This window comes from Eublepharis macularius, chromosome 4 (assembly GCF_028583425.1).
Source record: "Eublepharis macularius isolate TG4126 chromosome 4, MPM_Emac_v1.0, whole genome shotgun sequence".
NCBI lineage: Eukaryota > Metazoa > Chordata > Lepidosauria > Squamata > Eublepharidae > Eublepharis > Eublepharis macularius.
Window position 1 is genome coordinate 41,975,940 of NC_072793.1, and position 19,179 is coordinate 41,995,118.

At 44.7% G+C, this 19,179-nt stretch overlaps 1 protein-coding gene across 2 annotated transcripts in view; it reads left to right on the forward strand.

The window, feature by feature from the left end:
* PIK3R5 (phosphoinositide-3-kinase regulatory subunit 5) overlaps window positions 1-19,179 on the forward strand; it is a 94,811-nt gene that overhangs the window by 68,147 nt on the left and 7,485 nt on the right. For both annotated transcript variants that reach the window (XM_054978821.1, XM_054978822.1), the window contains 12 exons: window positions 308-446; window positions 5,347-5,416; window positions 7,057-7,231; window positions 9,043-9,199; window positions 9,291-9,374; window positions 9,649-10,384; window positions 10,747-10,897; window positions 12,009-12,134; window positions 14,445-14,573; window positions 15,216-15,309; window positions 17,020-17,096; window positions 17,342-17,435. In XM_054978821.1, coding sequence (XP_054834796.1) covers window positions 308-446; window positions 5,347-5,416; window positions 7,057-7,231; window positions 9,043-9,199; window positions 9,291-9,374; window positions 9,649-10,384; window positions 10,747-10,897; window positions 12,009-12,134; window positions 14,445-14,573; window positions 15,216-15,309; window positions 17,020-17,096; window positions 17,342-17,435 — 2,032 coding nt within the window. The remainder of the gene's footprint in view (window positions 1-307; window positions 447-5,346; window positions 5,417-7,056; window positions 7,232-9,042; window positions 9,200-9,290; window positions 9,375-9,648; window positions 10,385-10,746; window positions 10,898-12,008; window positions 12,135-14,444; window positions 14,574-15,215; window positions 15,310-17,019; window positions 17,097-17,341; window positions 17,436-19,179) is intronic.

Here is a 19,179-nt window from a genome sequence, read left to right on the forward strand (position 1 = left end):
TCTATTAGTGCCCCCCTTGCTGCAAACCACTAACTTGTCCTGTTCTTCTGGCCCCAGTCCTCACTGCTGGTTTCCTTCAGTGCGTCCGGTATTGTCTCATGTAGTATCAGCATTCATCCCTCCTGCTTGTCTTCAGTGGTTCCTTCACGATGTTCAAGCCTAACCTATTTGGTCTCAATGGTGTCAAGCTGCCAGGTGGAGTATATGGCTGTACCCTATGAATCTCCACATTTGAAAGAACATACAGAGGAATCTCTTGTGAATATGGCCAGGTATGATTTTTAGACCATTTCTGTTCTCTTGACAGACTTCACATTTCCCTTCCAATTCCGACCTGCTTTGGAGAGCCAGGAAAACCTATCGTGGTTTCCTTACTTGGCCTGTGCCATACTGTGATATTTGCCGGGAATTACTGACCTTTATCGACAGTGAAATCAAAGCTCCAGGTAGGAAGCCAAGTTCTGTGTTGCAGATGGAGCCCCTGATCTTTGCAATGCTGACTGAAAGTTACTTGACTTTTTAATTAGAGATATTTGGTGCTGATATTTATTTTTGTCCTACTTTTTATGCTGTTGAGGAATCAAAGTACATTATAATCCCCCACCCATCCAATTTAGATTAAACCAACTATATTCAGTACAAATTCAACTCCTGGACTGGTTCTGGATTCACTCAGAACCATGAATCCTTTGGCTCTTGTCCTTCAACTGGCACCAAAATCTTGGAGTCTCTTACTCCAGTTAGACTAAATAGAAGAGGAAAAGAATCTCAGCCCAGATCTTGTTCAACTGGCTCAAAAATGCTTCTAACCTTTCTCCCTGGTGAGAGATGACAGGGATGCCTAAAACTGCACCAATATATTTATGAATTGTGAGCTCAGTAATGATGTTCATGGTACATTTATGGAACCTAGCAGCCTGCATATGTCATGCAAAGGATGTTGCCAGAAATGTAATAATTGTCAGACATTCACATTGATAGCTGATTCAGACATTATTCTATGCATGTGGAAGCTGCCAAAAAAGAACTTGCTTGTGTCACCTTGTGGCAGGCATAATATTTAAAAGATGCCTCGTGTAAAGCCTATATAAAACTGCATGCTGCCTCTGTGCAATCCCACAGGTGGGCAGACACTGCAAGCATATGGGCTAGAATTTTCTAAATGTCACATCCACTGTGCAGAGTCCTGGCCCCAGAGGAGCTTTCTGATGGCCTCCATTTTTGCACTATGATATTTAAGGTGTTACAAGCAGGGCTTTTTTTCAGCTGGAACGTGGTGGAACGGAGTTCCGGAACCTCTTGAAAATGGTCACATGGCTGGTGGCCCCGCCCCCTGATCTCCAGACAGAGGGGAGTTTAGATTGCCGAGCGGCGCGGAGGACAATCTAAGCTCCCCTCTGTCTGGAGATCAGGGGGCGGGGCCACCAGCCATGTGACCATTTTCTCCGAAGGCAACCCACTGAGTTCCACCACCTCTTTTCCCAGAAAAAAATCCCTGGTTACAAGTCTTTGGCTTTTTGTACAAAGCACTTGGCACACACAGTGTCAGTACTCCTTATAATAGACATGTAAGGTAGGATAGTGTTATCTCCATACTTTAGGTGGGGTGTAAGTATGGAGCGGAGAGAAAACTGGCTTTTCTAAGGCCACCTAGAGAATTCACGACTGAGGCTATATTTGAATCAGAGAATCGAGAGCGGACACTCCTAGCCACTACACTGCATTGTTTTTGCAGGCTAATGATTTTCCATTCCAGGGTAGAACATTTTGTTGCGTAAAGTCCATTTGCCTGACAAAGTGGATATGATTGTTCTCTGTTGCTCTCCCATTCTCACCTTTTGCCAGAGGGGATGAATGATGCAACAGAATCCACTCAGATCCATTAAAATGGCTTTGGTCTTTGAATTAAGTCACTATGTCAGATCATTTCCTTATGATACATTGGAACGTGTAGTCTCATCTTGTGAACCGTATTGCATTCTCAGCTTAATGAGTTTGGGGTGGGTTACCATAGATGAGCACCACTCCTGAGATTTCTTCTGTTTTATGGGGAAGAATCTTCTTAATTAGGCTGTGCTGGCAGGCACCCTTCTGTTGCTTCTCATTAATTAGTTCCCCTAATTAAATGAAGAAGCTTTCTTCAAGTGCCAGGTTGCCTAGGAACAGATTTAATTTCATGTCCACCTTGGAAAAAGAGCCATTTGCACCATTAGAGAAGAAACGTAGTGTGGCTTTTCCGGTTTCTTGGTCAAGTTGCTGACTTTGGATTCTGCTATCTGAGCTTGAATCCAATTTAAAAAACAATACACCAAATTTAAGATGGATTACTTCTTTTATTAGCAATGGCAAAGGTGAGTATCTGAGGATGCGAACAAAGGATGGAAAATTGGGCCTGGTAACTAGTACTCAGGTGGCTGAAGAAGGCAGGAAGCAGGTTTCTCCTTCTTCCATGGGCTGCTTTTCATTCTTCCCCCAGCTCCCTCACTTGGACTAGCTTGGCTTCTGGCTGAGCGGCCTGGCCTCTTCCACCACATCTTTGGTCTTTCCTAGATCTCTTGGATCCCAGCAGAGGCATTCCTGATGGCAGGAGTGATAAGGAGAGCACTTATGAGCATACACAGGATGATGCCTTTCCCTCACCAGTGAGGGTGATCTTTCAAGTCAGAGGTTATAAGTGTATAGGTAGATGTGAGCCTTGATCCCTCTCTGCTAAATACTGCCTGAAAGAAAGGTTGACAAGGAGCAGGAAACAGACCCCAATATGCCAATGAGATCCCTTTCTCTAGTCTGGCTCCTAGAAAATCATAGTGGTTCCTGAGCATTGCAAAATGTTTTATCCCATCAAATTTCATATGTGTGGCCACAAAGGTCAGCTGTTGAATTAATAATGAATGCTATCTTGAGCTACATTAGAACTTGTAAAGTGTAAGGAACGTGCACAAATATGGTATACCTTTTTAACTCTAAGACAGGGATTAAAATAAGATCTTGCTGTAGACAGAGGTTGTGAAGCCTGAAAGAGTACTTTGAAGGGGGTGGAGATTAACTGGAACCTGAGCACTGGTCATGCATTGTTGAAGTTCAACTATCAACCATGGTGTCTTTTTTTTTTTAAGTACATAAACAGAGAAGTACTTCAGTGACTGGAAAGAGCAAAGCTTTGCCGCTATATAGATCTGTGCTTTGAATAACAAATTCATCCTTCTCCAAGGCTGGTTCTACAGCTTTGTGAGGCAGATTTGTGCCATCTCCCTCCTGTTAACTGCATGTTCTTTTTCTGTGACATTCTGAATGATTGTGGACATCTGTTGGTGAAAAGGGCTGGATACTAAAGCGTTTCTATTTAAACATTATCTGGGATTCCAAGAGAATCACCAGGGAGTGAGGAACACGCAAAACTGCTCCATGGTTGTTTTCACACACCTGTAAACCCTCCAGAAAATTGCACAAAACTCATGGCACGACGGCATCTTCATAGTGCGATTTCCCATCATGATCCTGTTTAATGGCGCAATGACGTCAGAAATCATGCCATTAAATGGGATCATGATGGGAAATCGCGCTATGAAGACGCCATTGTGCCATGAGTTTTGTGCAATTTTCTGGAGGGTTTACAGGCGTGTGAAAACAGCCTTTATCAATTCAGACTATTGGCCTGTGTAGCTCAGTGTTACCTGCTCTGAACAGCAGTAGTTCCTCAGGGCCTTGGGTGTGGGAAGGCCTTCCTTAGCACCTGGTCCTGCTGTTAGGAAAGACCATTGTGGCGGTCAAGCTGAAGTCCCTCTCTTGCCTTTTCCATACAGACCAGTCACTTGCCACACCCCCAATTTGAGCCTTTCAGCTTGCTGAGATCACTAGAGGAAGCCTTGCTTTGTATGCTACAACCGTTCAACTTTGGGTGATATGTGAGAGGGCCTTATTGATAGTGGTGTTGAGACTGTGGGATGCTTCCTCCATAAGGAATGGCTGGGATTTTCCCTTCTGGCTTTATAGGGGTAGTAAGGAACTTTTTCATCTGTGAAGTATTTGAGTTTACTTAAAGTTGGCTTGTTGAGGAGTGATACCTAGAAACAGAAGCCCCACCCCCAGCCAGGGCTACTGCATAGTTAAACCACAATCAAAGCTAATATCTCAAACCAATTAGAAATTTATAAAGATTTTTTATAGATTTTTATGGTATTTAAAGTGCAAAGTGCTCAAAGTGCTCCCACACATTCCTATGAACAGACATTCCAAATCACATTACAAGATTCTCATAATAAATATTTTTAAAACGTCATTTCAATAAATGTAATAAGAATACATTCATAATGGCCAGGGGTAATTTCCTAGAAAGAGAACTGCAGGAACTCATTAGCATATCTCATTAGCATATGCCACACCCCCTGACATCACCAGAAGTGTGTCAGAAGGCACCATCCACCCCTCAGGCCCCTTTCCCCAAAAATCTCCAAGTATTTCCTTAAAGCAGAATGAACTCAAAGCAGCTTACCCTTCTTTGCAGAGCCAGCCCTGGGCTGAATCCACATTACCTCCACACGTCCCAGTGTTGCACTAAATGTTCTCTAAACACCCAGAAGTATAGCATCTTTCAAGCGCAATTCAGAAATCGCGCTTGAAAGACGCTATACTTCCGGGTGTTTAGCGAACATTTAGTGTAACACTGGGACGCGCTGAGGTAATGTGGATTCAGCCCTGCTTGCATGCATGCACGCACGCACTCTCTCTCACAAATCACAAATGAAAATAAAGAAAGCAGAGCATAATGAATTCAAAGCAGCTTACCTTCCTTTGGAGCCCAGCCCCACTCGGCTTGCACTCATTTACTCATTTTCTCTCCCTCTCTCCCATGAATCATAAATGAAAATAAAGCAGCAGAGCCTGTTGCTAAAGACGAGGACAGCCAGGAGGAAAAGGAATCACGTGGGCGGGGCCAAAACCCACGTGACCGCTTTTCAGAGCTACCGGAATGCCGTTCCGGCGCATTCTGCCTCCAAATGAGCCCTGATAATGGCTGTAAGAACAGTAATGTGCCATTACTATTCTGGGTGGGGGGACCCCCTTCTAGTCATTGGCTTGTTCCAGGGCGGCCTCTCTTTTTTTTAGTATCTTGAGGAGCGATACCTAGGCTGGGTGATGTTACTCTTGTCACTTTCTTTGTATAGTTTTGGGTTACCTGGTGTTTGTTTCTTTGAATGCACTGTTTCTTACTTTTATGATTTTTCCTCACTTTAAAAATTATTACGCTATAACTAACTGTTTGGGGAACATATGTCAAAAAGTAGGACAAAATATTTAATCAACTGTCCAGTGTTGTAAGGCTCCACTGATGTGATTTCCTTACAGGGATTTCCTATCAAAGGCTGGTGAGGGCGGAGCATGGTTTGTCTGCAAAGAGCTCAGAGAGCTCTATTGTGTAAGTATCACACATCAGTACTTGCCTTCCATTAATTTCCACTAAAAAGGAGCATTATGGGATGTTCTGTGAATTTTCCAATAGGCCCCGCTACTTGGGAGGGAGGTGTAGTTTGCATCAGGGCTCAACCCGAGAACTTGAAGGGCCTCTGAGCAGATGCAGCTTATATGTCTTTTAACACTGAGTCAAAGCAGATTCCCCACCAGACCAGAGAGTGCTGTTTCTGGGAAGGCTTGAACCTCAATCTTTTTCTTCTTCCCCCCCAAATGTAAATAGTGCTGATGTTTTGCCATCCTGTAATCAGCAATAACACACTCTCTTGGGTATGGCGGTGATGATTTATTTCACTTATTTGTGTGTGTTTGTGTGTGTGTGTGCATATGTGTACTTTTTTTAAAAAGCCTTGCTTGACAGGTCACAGAATTCCCAAGACATCTTACAGATGAAATTGATTATAAAATCAAGAAACAATAAAATAAACCCAATAACTGTAACAAAATTGGGGGGAGGGGTGAGTAAAGAGAAAAGGAGTTTGAGTACATCAGCACGAAACCAAGCAGGGAGAGGCATGAAACAGATCAATTGCTAAAGGCTTGGGAAAATAAAAATGTCTTAATCCAGTGTCTCAATGCTGCTAGAGCAGGTACAAGGTGAGTATATTTCTGAGGGAGGGCATGCCCCATTGGGGTAGACCACAGAAAAGGCCCCACCTGATCTACCTAACTTCATCAAATGGGGACAGCTCTAGATACTGACACATGCTCAGGTGAGCATCTAAGGTCCAATGGAAGCCCATGATGGAGATCTGGAGTGATTCACACAGAGAAATGGGCCTGAACTTAAACAAATCTGGTGTTTTGGACCCATTAAATCCTGCCCCCCCCCCAAATCTTGGACTGTAACCAGTCCACTGAAAGAAATCTGTTAACTGTTGACAGCAGGGAGAGAGGGTGATGTAGTGTCTTATGGGAGCTGATGGTGGCATTTCTCACCACTTTTCTGATTACCCAGCACATTAGAACAGTGCCTGTATAGTGTTGATGTTACTTTCAAAGCTTGGAAAGCCAAATAAGCAAGGACCTCAGCAAAGTGGAAGGACAGTGCCATCTGGTGGTATTTTTCAATCTAAGCCATTGAACTCCATTTTTCTCTAAGATCTAAAGCTTGCTTTGTTAGTAGCCCCGAGATCATGACATTTGTCAGTGACAACCCTAGGGTTGCCAGTTCCAAGTGGAGAAATTCGCAGAGATTTTGGGGGTGGGGCATGGGCAGAGGTTTGAGAGGGGAGGGACCGCAGTGGAGTATGATGCATAGAGTCCACCCTCCAAAGCAGCCATTTTCTCCAGGGCCTGGAGATCAGTTGTAAATCCAGATCTCCAGCCACCACCTGGAGGTTGGCAATCCTGGACAACCCCCATGCCAGATATACAGCAAATAGTCTCCCTCTGTTTCTGAATCAGGCTGTTCACTGTGATACTGAGAGATCTCTGCCTTTTGGTGTTATACCTCTGAAGATGCCAGTCACAGCTGCTGGCGAAACATCAGGAACTACAATGCCAAGACCACGGCTATACAGCCTGGAAAATCCACAACAACCAGGCTGTTCACTGTTTGCTGTCTTGTTTTATTTTTCCCCCCAGAACAGTCCTGTTACTGAACCCTTCTGAAGTTCATGGCGAGTTTCTGTCAGTTGCTGAAAGGCTTAGCGCCGCAGAGCACTCCCAGCACAGGCTACTGGTTACTCTCCTTGAGCACATCTACCAAGCTAACTTTGGGGCCAAGTGTGATTTGGGGAGACTCCATCAAATTCTGAAGGTGAGGAGAGCCCTTGCAACACATAAGACTATGGTCGTGCCTCTGCTGCAAACATGCATAGCTCTGTGTGACTGTTTGAGATGCAGCTGTTTTCTTACACAAAGTGTCTGCCATTTCTATGGCAAATGAAGTGATGTTGGTGTGGCCAGAGGATGCTTTAATCAGAAGGTTTGAAAATGAACATCACCAAATAATTAATTTTCTGGGAAATTATAAATGAGAATTGACATCTGTCACGGTTAGCATCTGATTATCACCAGTTTTGTTGTATATTGTGACTGCTTGGCTTGGGCTGCTGCTGATTTGGGATGTAGCCCTGATGTGATGGGGGAAGGAGAAGGAGGGAGACCCGAGGAGGAGAACTCTGAGGTAAAGGCTCCTTGGACTGAATGCTATCCTACCAGCCCCGTACTCTGACTCCTCCTTTCCTTCTGTTAGCTGCCGCAATACAGATAAGGAAGGGAGACACAAGCTTTTATTAATTGGATGGTAGCAAATAGCTTTGTGTTTCCTAAAGGGCTTTTATTTGTGACCCTATGATGTGGTACTTGACAGTGAGGTGATTAGAAACTCCTTTTCCACAGCTATTTTGACTGGGCAGACAGCACACAGATGGAACAGAACAACAATGTACAACTGACTCATAATTTCACTCCCAAGAGATGATGCTTTTTGCCCGCTAGGTTGAACCTGAGCCTAAATTTACAATACAGATGCTGAGAGGAAAAAATATTGCATTTTCTTGAGACATCTCCTGAGCATTCAAAGGTCATTTGAATCTTTACCATAGCTGACAGGGTTCTATTTTATGTACTAGGCCACTGTTTTAAACTTCCAAAGAAGCTGGCTTCAGAAACAGTATCAGGAAAGTTAGGTTTTGGACAGGCCCTTCACAGTGTGCTTGTTTACTTCTTTAAAACTAAGTAGCTAATCTACTGCCCTGACCCAAAATCTCAAAACCCAAAATGTTTGTTTGTTTGTTTATGTCATGTATAATCCGCCTTTCTCACTGAGACTCAAGGCGGATTACACAGTGTGAGATTAGTACAGTCAATATCAAGGACTAATCTTGCGCTGTTACCCACAGCCACCTAAAGTCCTATCCAAAGAAAAATGCATCACTTCTCTCTATTTAATCTGAAGTGTCTTACTCCCCTTTCCATGCAGTGGAGCTCCTGGGACTCTGATTGGCTGGTGATTCTCTAGAGCTTGCTTGGGGGCAGAATTCTCGGGTTTGATTTGGAACCCTGGAGAAATAGGCAGAACTTTGGGGTTGATTTCCACACATCCCTTAAGTATTTAGCTCCAAAAGGCTCCCATGACCAGAGCTCCATTTGTTTTCTTGCAGCACCAGGTCATTATTTCATTGAACTTCTAAGTTTCCATTGAGAAACTTAAGATAGTATTGGTGGCCACATTTGAGGCACTTGTTTCGTAATGATATGATCCTTTATGCTTCATCCAAGTAGTAGGGTTTCCAGCCAATGACCTGCACCTCTCAGGAGTTGTGGACATGGAGCAGGGTTTCGTTAACATGATGGTGTGACAACACTTCTGGCAAAAACCCAGAAGTGACAGCCCTATTCTAGGAATGACCATAAACTCCATGGTAAAACCACAAAATGTCTGGTGATTCTTAGAGTGACAGGATGTCATTTCCAGGTTTCCTGGAAAAAGTGAAATCATGCCATTGTAGTAACAGTGATTTTAAAAGTTTTGTTCTGTCGTGTACCATTCTAGCCAAACTGTGAGGGAGGAATTGTGTCCTGCAAAGCCAACCATCTCTTTTGCTGATCGTGTTCTCTCTTTAGCTAAAGCCTGAGGAAGAACTCATGGAGATATTTGCCAGCACCACGGAAGCCCAGGAGTTGGCGGCTGTGTGCAGTGATGACCCTGCCGCAGCCAGGGAGCAGCTGGAATCTGCTCTGCAGGAGATTGCAAAGGCTGCAGGGATGTCTGGAATCCTAGGTAGGAAAGCTCAGGCAGTTTCTAGTATTCTTGCTCTGATGCTGCCTACTCTATAGAACTCGAATGGAACTTGAATATTTTATCTCCCCAGGAGATGCCCAGACACATAAGCTCCACCTTATTCCTCTCCCTGCCTCTCGCTGTTATACCTACACTTGGGATCAGGATAATTTTGGTAAGCTGAAAACATGTAAACAAGCTTGAATCTAAGAGAAATTTCGCAGTCCTCATGCCATGAGGTTACCACTCATTAACTTTTTTGGAGGGTGTCCTGATAATTTTGATTGTGGTCTAGAGAGTCCTGCTTCTTCAGACCTGAAACTTGCAATAGTCCAGCGCTGTGGAGTACAGCACGTAAAAGTAGTCTCAAATGTGATGGTGTCTTACGCTAAGTAAGGGTTTCTGTTGTACCCTTCATTTTCTATCTTGTGTTTCTACCCCTGTTGCAGACATCTTGAATGAGGTGCTAGACAAGGAGTGTGACTACCCCAAGCCAACAGTTCTGGAAGATGATGAAGAAGAGGAAATTGATGGCTGTTTTTCCCAAAATGGTTCTTTGTTGTCTCCCCTGATATCAATCTCCAAAGAGTCTGTGTATTCAGTCTTGTCCGGGGATGGTTCACGGGACTCGCAAGTGTCTATCTCTGCTATTTCCAAGGATGCCAACTCTGAGCTCTCATTGGCCTCTACAAAGTCCTTGAAATCTTTTGTCTCCAGCTTGAAGGACTGCATGGACAGTGGTTATGTGGAGGACAGTGATGAGAGTTCTCTTGAATCCATGGGGCGTTTGGATCCAAAGGAGGAGAAGGCATCACCCAGGCGGAGACACCGGTTAACCAACAGGATATACAAGTTGATCAAGACCAAAAGCCAACAGTTCCTGGGCAAAGAGCTGAGAGACGTTTCTGAGGTGGCTTCATTGTCACTGCCACTTCGCCGAGCAGAGAGCCTCTGCAACCCTGTGGCCAAGCACCATATTCCTATGCGCTCCCGGAGGGCACAGTCACTGCCCCAACATGTACTGAGCTCAGCCCTTTTACAACACCGTGTCCCAGAAAATGTCTGTGTCCAACGTAGGCCCTTTCTGAGCTGCGATGAGGATGCTAAAATCTCAACGCTGCGTGTTGTTGTGTTTGGCTCTGACCGCATCTCAGGGAAAGTAGCTCGGGCTTATAGCAACCTTAAGTGAGTGGAAGAATGTCCATTTGCCCCTGATATTCCTCCCCTCTTTCCCAGAGTCCTTACACAGCTGAAATACAGGGTTTCTATAGGCTACATAGACTCTCTGTTGCTTTACTTTGGACTAGACGGTGAATGATGAGGTTCACTCTGGGACTTATGCCGTATCCTGCTTCCCTTTCTCTAATGTTCAGTTACCCTTTCCTGGCAATGTGCAACAAGAAGTCTCTGAAATGGAGTGCTGCAGCCCTTTTTACACCCCTTTTTGCATCCCTTTTTATACCCCTTGCTTTGTTGATAGCACATTGCAGCAGCCTGGGCTCCATTGACCATTGCCTTACCTATCCCTTCTTACTCCTTCAATGCAGATCTCAAGAAAGAAGCTGCCCATGGCTGACTCGGCACTTCAAACTGCAGTTTTTCTATGTCCCTGTAAAGAGGAGCGGACCTACCTCATCCTCACTGACTTGCCCTCCTCCCTCTCCAGGATACCCTCAGTGCCGCACTGCAGGATCTGTGGTATGCATGTTGGGCAAGACGGGCTGCTAAGAGGCATGATTTGCTTTTCCAAGGGGCACAGGCTCTGCTAGCTGAGCCTGCTTTCTGAGACCAGGTGGGGCGACCCTTCTTGCTTGAATCATGGGCGGTGCTCTTTGTGTATATGCCATGGATGGCTGTTGCGGTATTTTATATGGTAAGGAAGCAGCCTTGGTGCTTATGGAGACAAAATACAACATATGTAGATAAGCATTTGAATAATGGAGTTTGTTTGCTCATGCCTCATGGCTGCAAATCACAAGTAAGAGGAACAGCATGGATGTGGCAGAAAGCCGTGCTGAAACCTGTCCCAGCCAAGCCAATTTCTTTGAACCCACAACTTTGGGATGAAGGTTGCGGGGCGGGGGGGCATATTTCAAAAGGCAGAGTGATCTAAAGAAACAAAAAGCAGCTCTGCATATGTTCATTTAATTAAATGAGTTCCGTAACATCTTTTTTATACATGCAAGATGCATTACAAATTTGCAGGGTTCAGTAAGTTTCACAAGTTCCTGGGTTATTAATATTCTTGTTTTATAGTTAGAGAATTGAAACTGAGTGGCAATATTTGAGAAAACTTTGGGTGCTTGGCAGCTACTTGGTTTATACAGCTGCTCCTGTCTCATTATGAGCCATTTGCTCTGCGTGTGGGACTCGACCATGCGATCAGCGGCCCAAACCCACCGCCAGACCTGCATAAATGTACCAGGCACCTAGGTGATATGTGTTTCAACTTTGAGAAAAAGGCTGGCATTGTCACAGCATGGCGGGACCAGAGCAAATGGGACCAGAGCAATTGGGTCACCTTCCTTCTTGCATCTAATGGAGTTTAGGCAGATCCTCCAAACAACTGATTTCAGCCTATTATGAAGAAAACTGAACTGCATACTTGGAATATAATAGGTCCATAGGCACTAAGTGATAACTTTAATGGCCATTTTGCTATACCTCTTGCTGATTCTCTTTCCCCGACTCTACCTCCAAATACAGCTTTGTATATTGTTTTACTACACTGTTTAGAACACAGTTAGGCCTAAGCATCTTCAACAGCAGCAAATCTGCTATTAATGGTGAGTCTTTCTTTTAATTTCAGGATCCTGGCTTGGCAGCAATGGACAGCAGCACAAACAATATCTCCCAATATATAGGAATGCTGGATCCATGGTACGAACGCAATGTTCTTGGGCTAATGAACCTCCCCACAGATGTCCTGTGCCAGGTACATCTTTAATTCTGTACTGCCTATTTTCTATGGTGAGGACTAGGCCTCCTGGTCCAATGTGCCTGCATGGAGACAATTTTCACTCCCTGTCTTCCATAGCCAGTGGATTATTAAACAATGAAACACTGCTATAGTGTGCATGAAGACCAAAGGGCACATCAAGGATAGCAGGTGGCAACTCTGGCCAGAAATGCTTTTTACCACCTACAACTGATCAGCCAGCTGCAGCCTTTCCTGAGTAGGAAAGAGCTGGCCACTGTAGCACGTGCCCTGGCCACATCTAGGTTACATTACTACAATGGGCTGTTTGTGGGAGTGCCCTTGAAAAGTGCTTGGAAATCTCAATTGGTGCAGAATGCTGCAGCCAGGATGTTGGCTGCTGTGGGTTGTAGGGTCCATATCATTCCAATCTTGGTTCATCTGCACCGGCTCCCAGTCTGTTTCTGGGCACAGTTCAAGGTGCTGGTGCCAACTTTTAAAGTCCTGTATGGCTTGGGACCAACATACCTGAAGGACCACCTACTCCCTTATGAGCTTGACCACTGCAGTCATCTTCGGAGGTCCTTCTTCAGGTACCTCTGCCTTCCCAGATTAGGTCGGTGGCAACTCTGGAGACTGCCTTCTTAGTAATAATAATAATAATATTTGATTTATATACCGCCCTTCAGGACAACTTAATACCCATTCAGAGTGGTTTACAAAGTATGTTATTATTATCCCCACAATAATCACCCTGTGAGGTGGGTGGGGCTGAGAGGGCTCCACAGCTGTGACTGACCCAAGGTTACCCAGCTGGCCTCCAGTGGAGGAGTGGGGAATCAAACTCGGTTCTCCAGATTACAATCCCGTCGCTCTTAACCACTACACCAAACTGGCTTTCCAAAGTAGTGCACCAAAATACTGGAACTCTCTCCAGAAGGAGATTTACCTGTCCCCTTCTGTTGTTTCTTCCACCAGCAGGTGAAGACCTCTGTTTTGCTTGGCATTCCCTCAGTGATCCCTCCTCCCTCCCCGATGTTTTAACGGTTGTTTTTTACTTTTGTATATATTTTAAGTTCTAGTTTTAAATTGTTTTAATGATGTATTTATGTGTTAGTTTTAATGGCTTTTATGATGAGAGTTTAATTTATTCTTTTGAATTTGTTTGCCTCCTTGGTGGCCTTGTGAGGGCAGAAAGGCAGGGTAAAAATCCTATAAATAAATAATAAATAATAAATAAAATGGAGGGGGGGGGGGAGTATGGCTCAGTGGCAGAGCATCTGCTTAGCATGCAAAGATTCAGTCCCTGGCATCTCCAGCTAAAAGGGCCAGGGGGTTGGTGATGTGAAGGATCTCTGCCTGAGACCCGGGCAAATCGCTGCTAGTCTAAGTAGACAAGGCTGAACCTGATATACCAATAATCTTGATTCCGTATAAGGCAGTTCTGTGATTCTCTGCTTTCATGTGGAATGCCTTGCATGGGGCAGACAGGCGTGTAATTTATTTATTTATTCATTCATTCATTCATTTATTTATTTATTTATTTGATTTGACTTTTAGCCCACCTTCCCTGCAAGCGGGCTCAGGGCAGGTCACAACAAGCATAAAACAATGGGTATAAATACATTTAAAACAATAAAAACTACATCATCATCCAACGTAAACGATAGTTTCCCAAAATTGCGGCTCATTCTATTCACCCCTGCTAGAACAGTACAGGAGAGGGTTTTTTTTAGCTCTTCTGGTCACTCAGTGACTGCTCATGGAGGGGGGGTTAAGATAACTATACAAGCCTCCCCCCTTAACAGGAGACTGGTAGGGAGGCTAGCAGATGGATATGAGACTGGCCTCAACCGTATGCCTTGCAGAACATCTCAGGGCTAAGCTACACATGACGAATGACACTTGAACGGCAAGTGGATTGAGTGGAGGGCAAGTGAACAGGGAGAAATACACTTGCTGTTCAAGTGTCATTCGTCATGTGTAGCTTGGCCCTCAGTCTTGCAGGCCTGCTGGAAGGATTAAAAGATCTTGGCAGGTCCAAGTATCTACAGAGTGTTCCACCAGGTTGGGGCCAGGACCAAAAAAGCCCTGGCCTTTTTGAGGCCAGTCAAGCCTCTCTGGGACCAGGGACTACCAGTAGATATTGGGGGAGGGGGACTCTCTTGCTCTTAGAGAATGCTCTTTGGGGCTGGGGATGAGAAGGGTTTCTGGCTTGGGGTTAGTTGAGTACCCAGGCCTGTGACTCCACAGCAGTGGCTGCCTGTTTTGTGCTACTGATGTGTTAAATGGGTTGATATTACTGTTTACGTTTTGCTCTTTCTGTAGCAGTCCATCAAGCCCGAGAGTGAACTCCTAGAGGAAGCAGCAGAACAGCTCCCCATCCTTGCAGACATGATACTTTACTACTGTCGCTTTGCCACCTACCCTGTGCTGCTACAGGTCTACCAGGCAGAGGTAAGATCTGTGACTTCCTGTCATGAACTTCATAGGACTGGCCTAGCAGCTTAAAGGGCTGGGACTCTCTTTTATCTACCACCATGTTATATCCTGCCCTTTCTCCAAGGAGTTCAGAGTGGCTAACATGTTTCTCCCTTCCTTGTTTTATCCTCACCTTCTGAGGTAAGTTAGGCTGAAAGAAAGCGAATGGCTCAAGGTCATCCAGCAAGCATCCATGACAGACTCAGGATTCAAATCTAGGTTTCCTAGATTTTTGTCAGGACACTCTACCACATCATTGCGCCATTTCTTGTGGTCCTTTGCCCATGTGTACTGGCACTTGAGGCTTTGTGTAGATGCCTGGTAGTACAATATTCTCTTCAGGGTTCCTGTTCAAGGAAAGAAAATGCTACTCCTACACAAAATGGCAGCTGGCTTCCTTCCCTGTGTCTAAATTCGGGCCATACTATTTGTAACTAGAAATCCTTGAAAAGAGTTTGTGTCCTTAAAGTACTGAGCTTTACTTCTCTGTCACATTTCCCCATTTTTGGGGGGCCTGAAACTACTGGTTTCTTAAGAAATATTGCTCTTCATAAGATTTTGCATGTCTCAGATTCCAGGGAGTTGCTATAATGACCACTTTCTTCCTGAACCTCACAGCTCACGTTCATTGGCGGAGAGACAAGGACTGAGATCTTTATCCACTCTCTAGAGATGGGTCACTCAGCAGCCACAAGGGCCATCAAGGCTTCAGGTAGGTGCCTGATCCATGGTGAAGGAGATTCTCTGTTCTCATTTTATTCTCATACTGTTAATGGAATGCATTCTCACTTGTATGGCCATCACTCGTTCACCCAGTTTTAGTTGAGAATCCAGGTAATATCATTAGCATTCTTTTGCTTTCCACCATTTTCTTTGTTGTTGTGCCATCTTTTTTCAGACTTCATCTGTGGAGATTTTCAAAATTTTAAAATACAATTGAAGCTTCAGGCTTTCCAGTGTGGATAGTTGCAATTGAGGTATCTCAAGTCTAAGACAGCACTGTGACCTGTTTGGAATTAATATTTATGATATGAATACACTGCTGGGATTTGGCACTTTAGAAACTCTCACAGTGAAGGGAGACACAATATAAACTGTGGTCTCAGAGCCGCTTCTGCTTTGCAACTAGACTGGCAGTTATACCAGCAAATCAAATGTTAGTCTTGCCTCCAACTCCCACTGCAGAAGTACTTCCTTTCCTGCACACCCTTGCCACTTCTACAACTGCCGTCACTTCTTCAAGATGGGGAAAGTTAACAAAGCCCCCTGCAGTGGCAGAAATGAGGGGATCATCCCCTCCTCCACCACGTGCAACTGACTGAAGGAATGGGGTATATGTGTGACACACACGGCTTACGCCCTTCGCTCAGTGTTGCAGGCAGGGGGGAGGCTTCTTGTCTTGGGTGTGCATAGTCTGCATTACTGTGGAGTACATGGTTAGCTTTTCCTGCTGGCAGAGGAAGAGGCAATGGAAGTGTCTAGCAGAGCCATAGTTAGCCCATTTGCCTATATTGGTTTAAGTTTCTAAGTTCTTACAGGCCCAGTTTGGCCTGACACCCTAGGAGTGGAGTGTGCAGCTCAGTAATTAATTGCACCTGGAGCTAGTGCCTAGGAAGGGTGTCCTTGAGAGAGAAGGGAGTTTGGGCTCTGCACGTACACCTTCTCAGCCTAGCAACGCTGACTACAAGGTGCCTCTGATTGGCTGGCAATCTTACGAAAGGATGGCTCCTTGCTGTTCAAAAAATGTAAGAACTGTAAGAACTTAGAAACTTAAACCAACATAGGCAAATGGGCTCACTATGGCTCTGCTAGACAGGAAGTAATGTTAGTGGATGGGATGGGTGATTCCAGGAAAAGCATCACTCTTGGGGTGGGATGGAAGAACTGAAAGACCCGGCATGGGCAGTGTTTGATTCGTGGGTGTGCATATGTCAGTTCAGTTGTGAAGCTGTGCCGGCTCCATTGCTGAGGCACTTGATGTGTCACGGTACATTTGTCTCTACCTTAGAGGCCAAAATAGATTTCACGAAGAGCATAGATCTCCATCGGTCTTTAAAAGGCAAACTGCAAGTGTTCATATTGGGGCTATGCAAAGAATGGAGGGGGAGTCTCACCCTTCTTGGTTTCACTAATCAAAACCACTGACATCCCCACTTTGTTAACACTTCAAAGGAAAAAAAGACATGACCAGCAAACTGAGTGGGGGCTGAAAGGTTAAATTCTCCGTCTCTTCCTTGCCTGGCCCTGATGCAGATCAGTTTACTTTTTGCAGATGAATGGAGATCCATCTGTTCTTTGCGGAGTTTCTTTTGGTCCCGATGCTCTTACCCTGGAAGATCCCATAAGGCTGCACTTTGTAGGGACTTGAAACATGAACTGAGCAGCCAATAGGCATCTCCTCCTCCTCCTTCTTTTCGTGCAGGTCCAGGTAGCAAGCGGCTAGGCATTGATGGAGACCGAGAAGCAATCCCACTAACACTACAGATCGCCTACAGCAAGGTAACCAAAGCGTGCAGTGCCTGGGTCCAAGGGTTTTGCTGTGCTGGGAAGGGAGATTCTCTTTAAGAGAGTGAAAAAGTGATTAGAGAGTTGAGCTCTCTTGCTTTGGGGGCCCTTTTGGATATTTGGGGTTATAGCAGCATTGGTGCAGAGCTGATGCTCCAAGCTCTCGTTCAGAAAGGGGAATGAAAACACGCACATATCCCATCATTACCTGGAGAGTAACCCATTTCTGGTCCCATTAGAGAACAGTCAGTGGAAGGAACCACTGGAACGACATGGAGAAAGTCTGCACGTCCATCAACCTCAGCAAGGCTTGTAACAGGCAAGAAGAGCTTGGTAAGTGCAGGCAGCAATTTTGCTTTCTCTATACAAAGAGAAATCAGGGGAAGAGAAGGATCCTACTTTTGCTTGTGGAGTGAATGGAGCAGACTGGGAAAGAAGATAAAGAGGCCTCATCCATGTAAAATAAAAGGGGCATATGGCTTTTTCATTTAACTTCTGCTGTGCAAGGTGTGTACAAGCTGCTGTCTTGCATGTGTACACTGATAGATAGTTCCTAGCACACCTGAAGCACATAGACCCTGCTGACACACAAGGAAATGCCAAGTTGCTCCCCCATATGTTGTGTGCAAGGGTTGTGCCTTCAGTCTCAGCTTCTAGCCCCACTAGCTAAACAATAGAAGACAGATGCACCCAAGAGTTGCAACCAGATGATCTGCTGGTCCCATCCTTCACCAGTGCACATAGAAGAGTGAGACAGGGACACAAGTGACAGCATGACCGTCTCTGTGTTTATGCCATGTTGTGAATCTCTGTTTAATGTATAACCTTATTTAACCTTTTCACTTGCTATGTACTCTGACAATGCCTAAAGAGCAGAGGGGCTATTATTTCTCTCCCCCCCTTCCTCTCACACTGATGTCCTGCTGTTCAGAGACCTTTCCTTTTTATCTACATAACGCCATTTGGCTGGGGTGTGTGCCTCTTTGCTCAGCTTATAACACTCATAAAAATGGCAGCCCTGCCCTGCCATTTTCTGGACCTTTTAGGGTCAAAATAAATGCCATGTTAAGAGACATCCAGGATCAGCTTTTCCAATTATTCATGTACATCCTCTAAAAAGAAACCACTGGGGGGTCTGACTGGGATTGGGACTGTCCCTGTGTTATTTTCTTGATAAAAAGACGGATACGATACGGGTCTATTTCCTCTCCCTGAGCTGCTTTTAGATCTGATGGGAAAAGGGAAGTAATTTCTATAAGGAACTCTGGTTGAATTTCCCCCCATGCCATGTCCGGATTCAAATTTCTCCCTCCTGCAATTCAAGAGTAAAACATGTGTCTGAAATGTTGGTCATGCATCACCTGTGTAACGTGCAGGTCGGCTCTGAGTTTCATGATGATATTTTTCTTTTATTCTTTTTGGCACTCATGTGCTCTGTCCTACTCCTTTGTGGCATTCTGTCTATCTTTTTCTTTTCTTTTTAAAACTGGGAAACATTATGGATGACTAAATCTCTCCCATAATACTGTGGTCCCATTATGCCTTGCGCTCTACTTGGGTTGTTTTCCAGCACGAGGAAAGACCGTTGGAATATTGATCATGGACTTTGTGCATGCGCATTGCTCATCACATCATGTGTCCTATTGAATTTTTTTTAAAATGGTGTTTCTGCAGGAGTGCTTCAGTGTTCCTGCATTGAAGTAAACACACAGAATGTGAATAAAAGTCCTAATTTCCCAGGCAGCTATTTCTCCTTATTTTGCTTTTCTGCATTAGCACATAGCAAATAATAACAATGAAGTCCCTACTTCTGCAGAACAAAAACCATGTTTTCCTTTTGAATATTTTGTCCCTTTCTGCAGAAGCCCAGGATTTGCTGGATGCCTTGTGCATCTCCCTTCCTGCCTGTATCCATTGATTCATGCTTACAGACCCTCCAGAAGCACAAATCTGGAAGAGGTGTTGAATTCTGAGTTAGTGCTGCTGCACCATTAAAAAATTCTAGAAATTTGGAACATCAAATTTGGAACGTCAAAGGGAAATTTGGAACATCAAAGGGAAAATTTCATAAGCATTC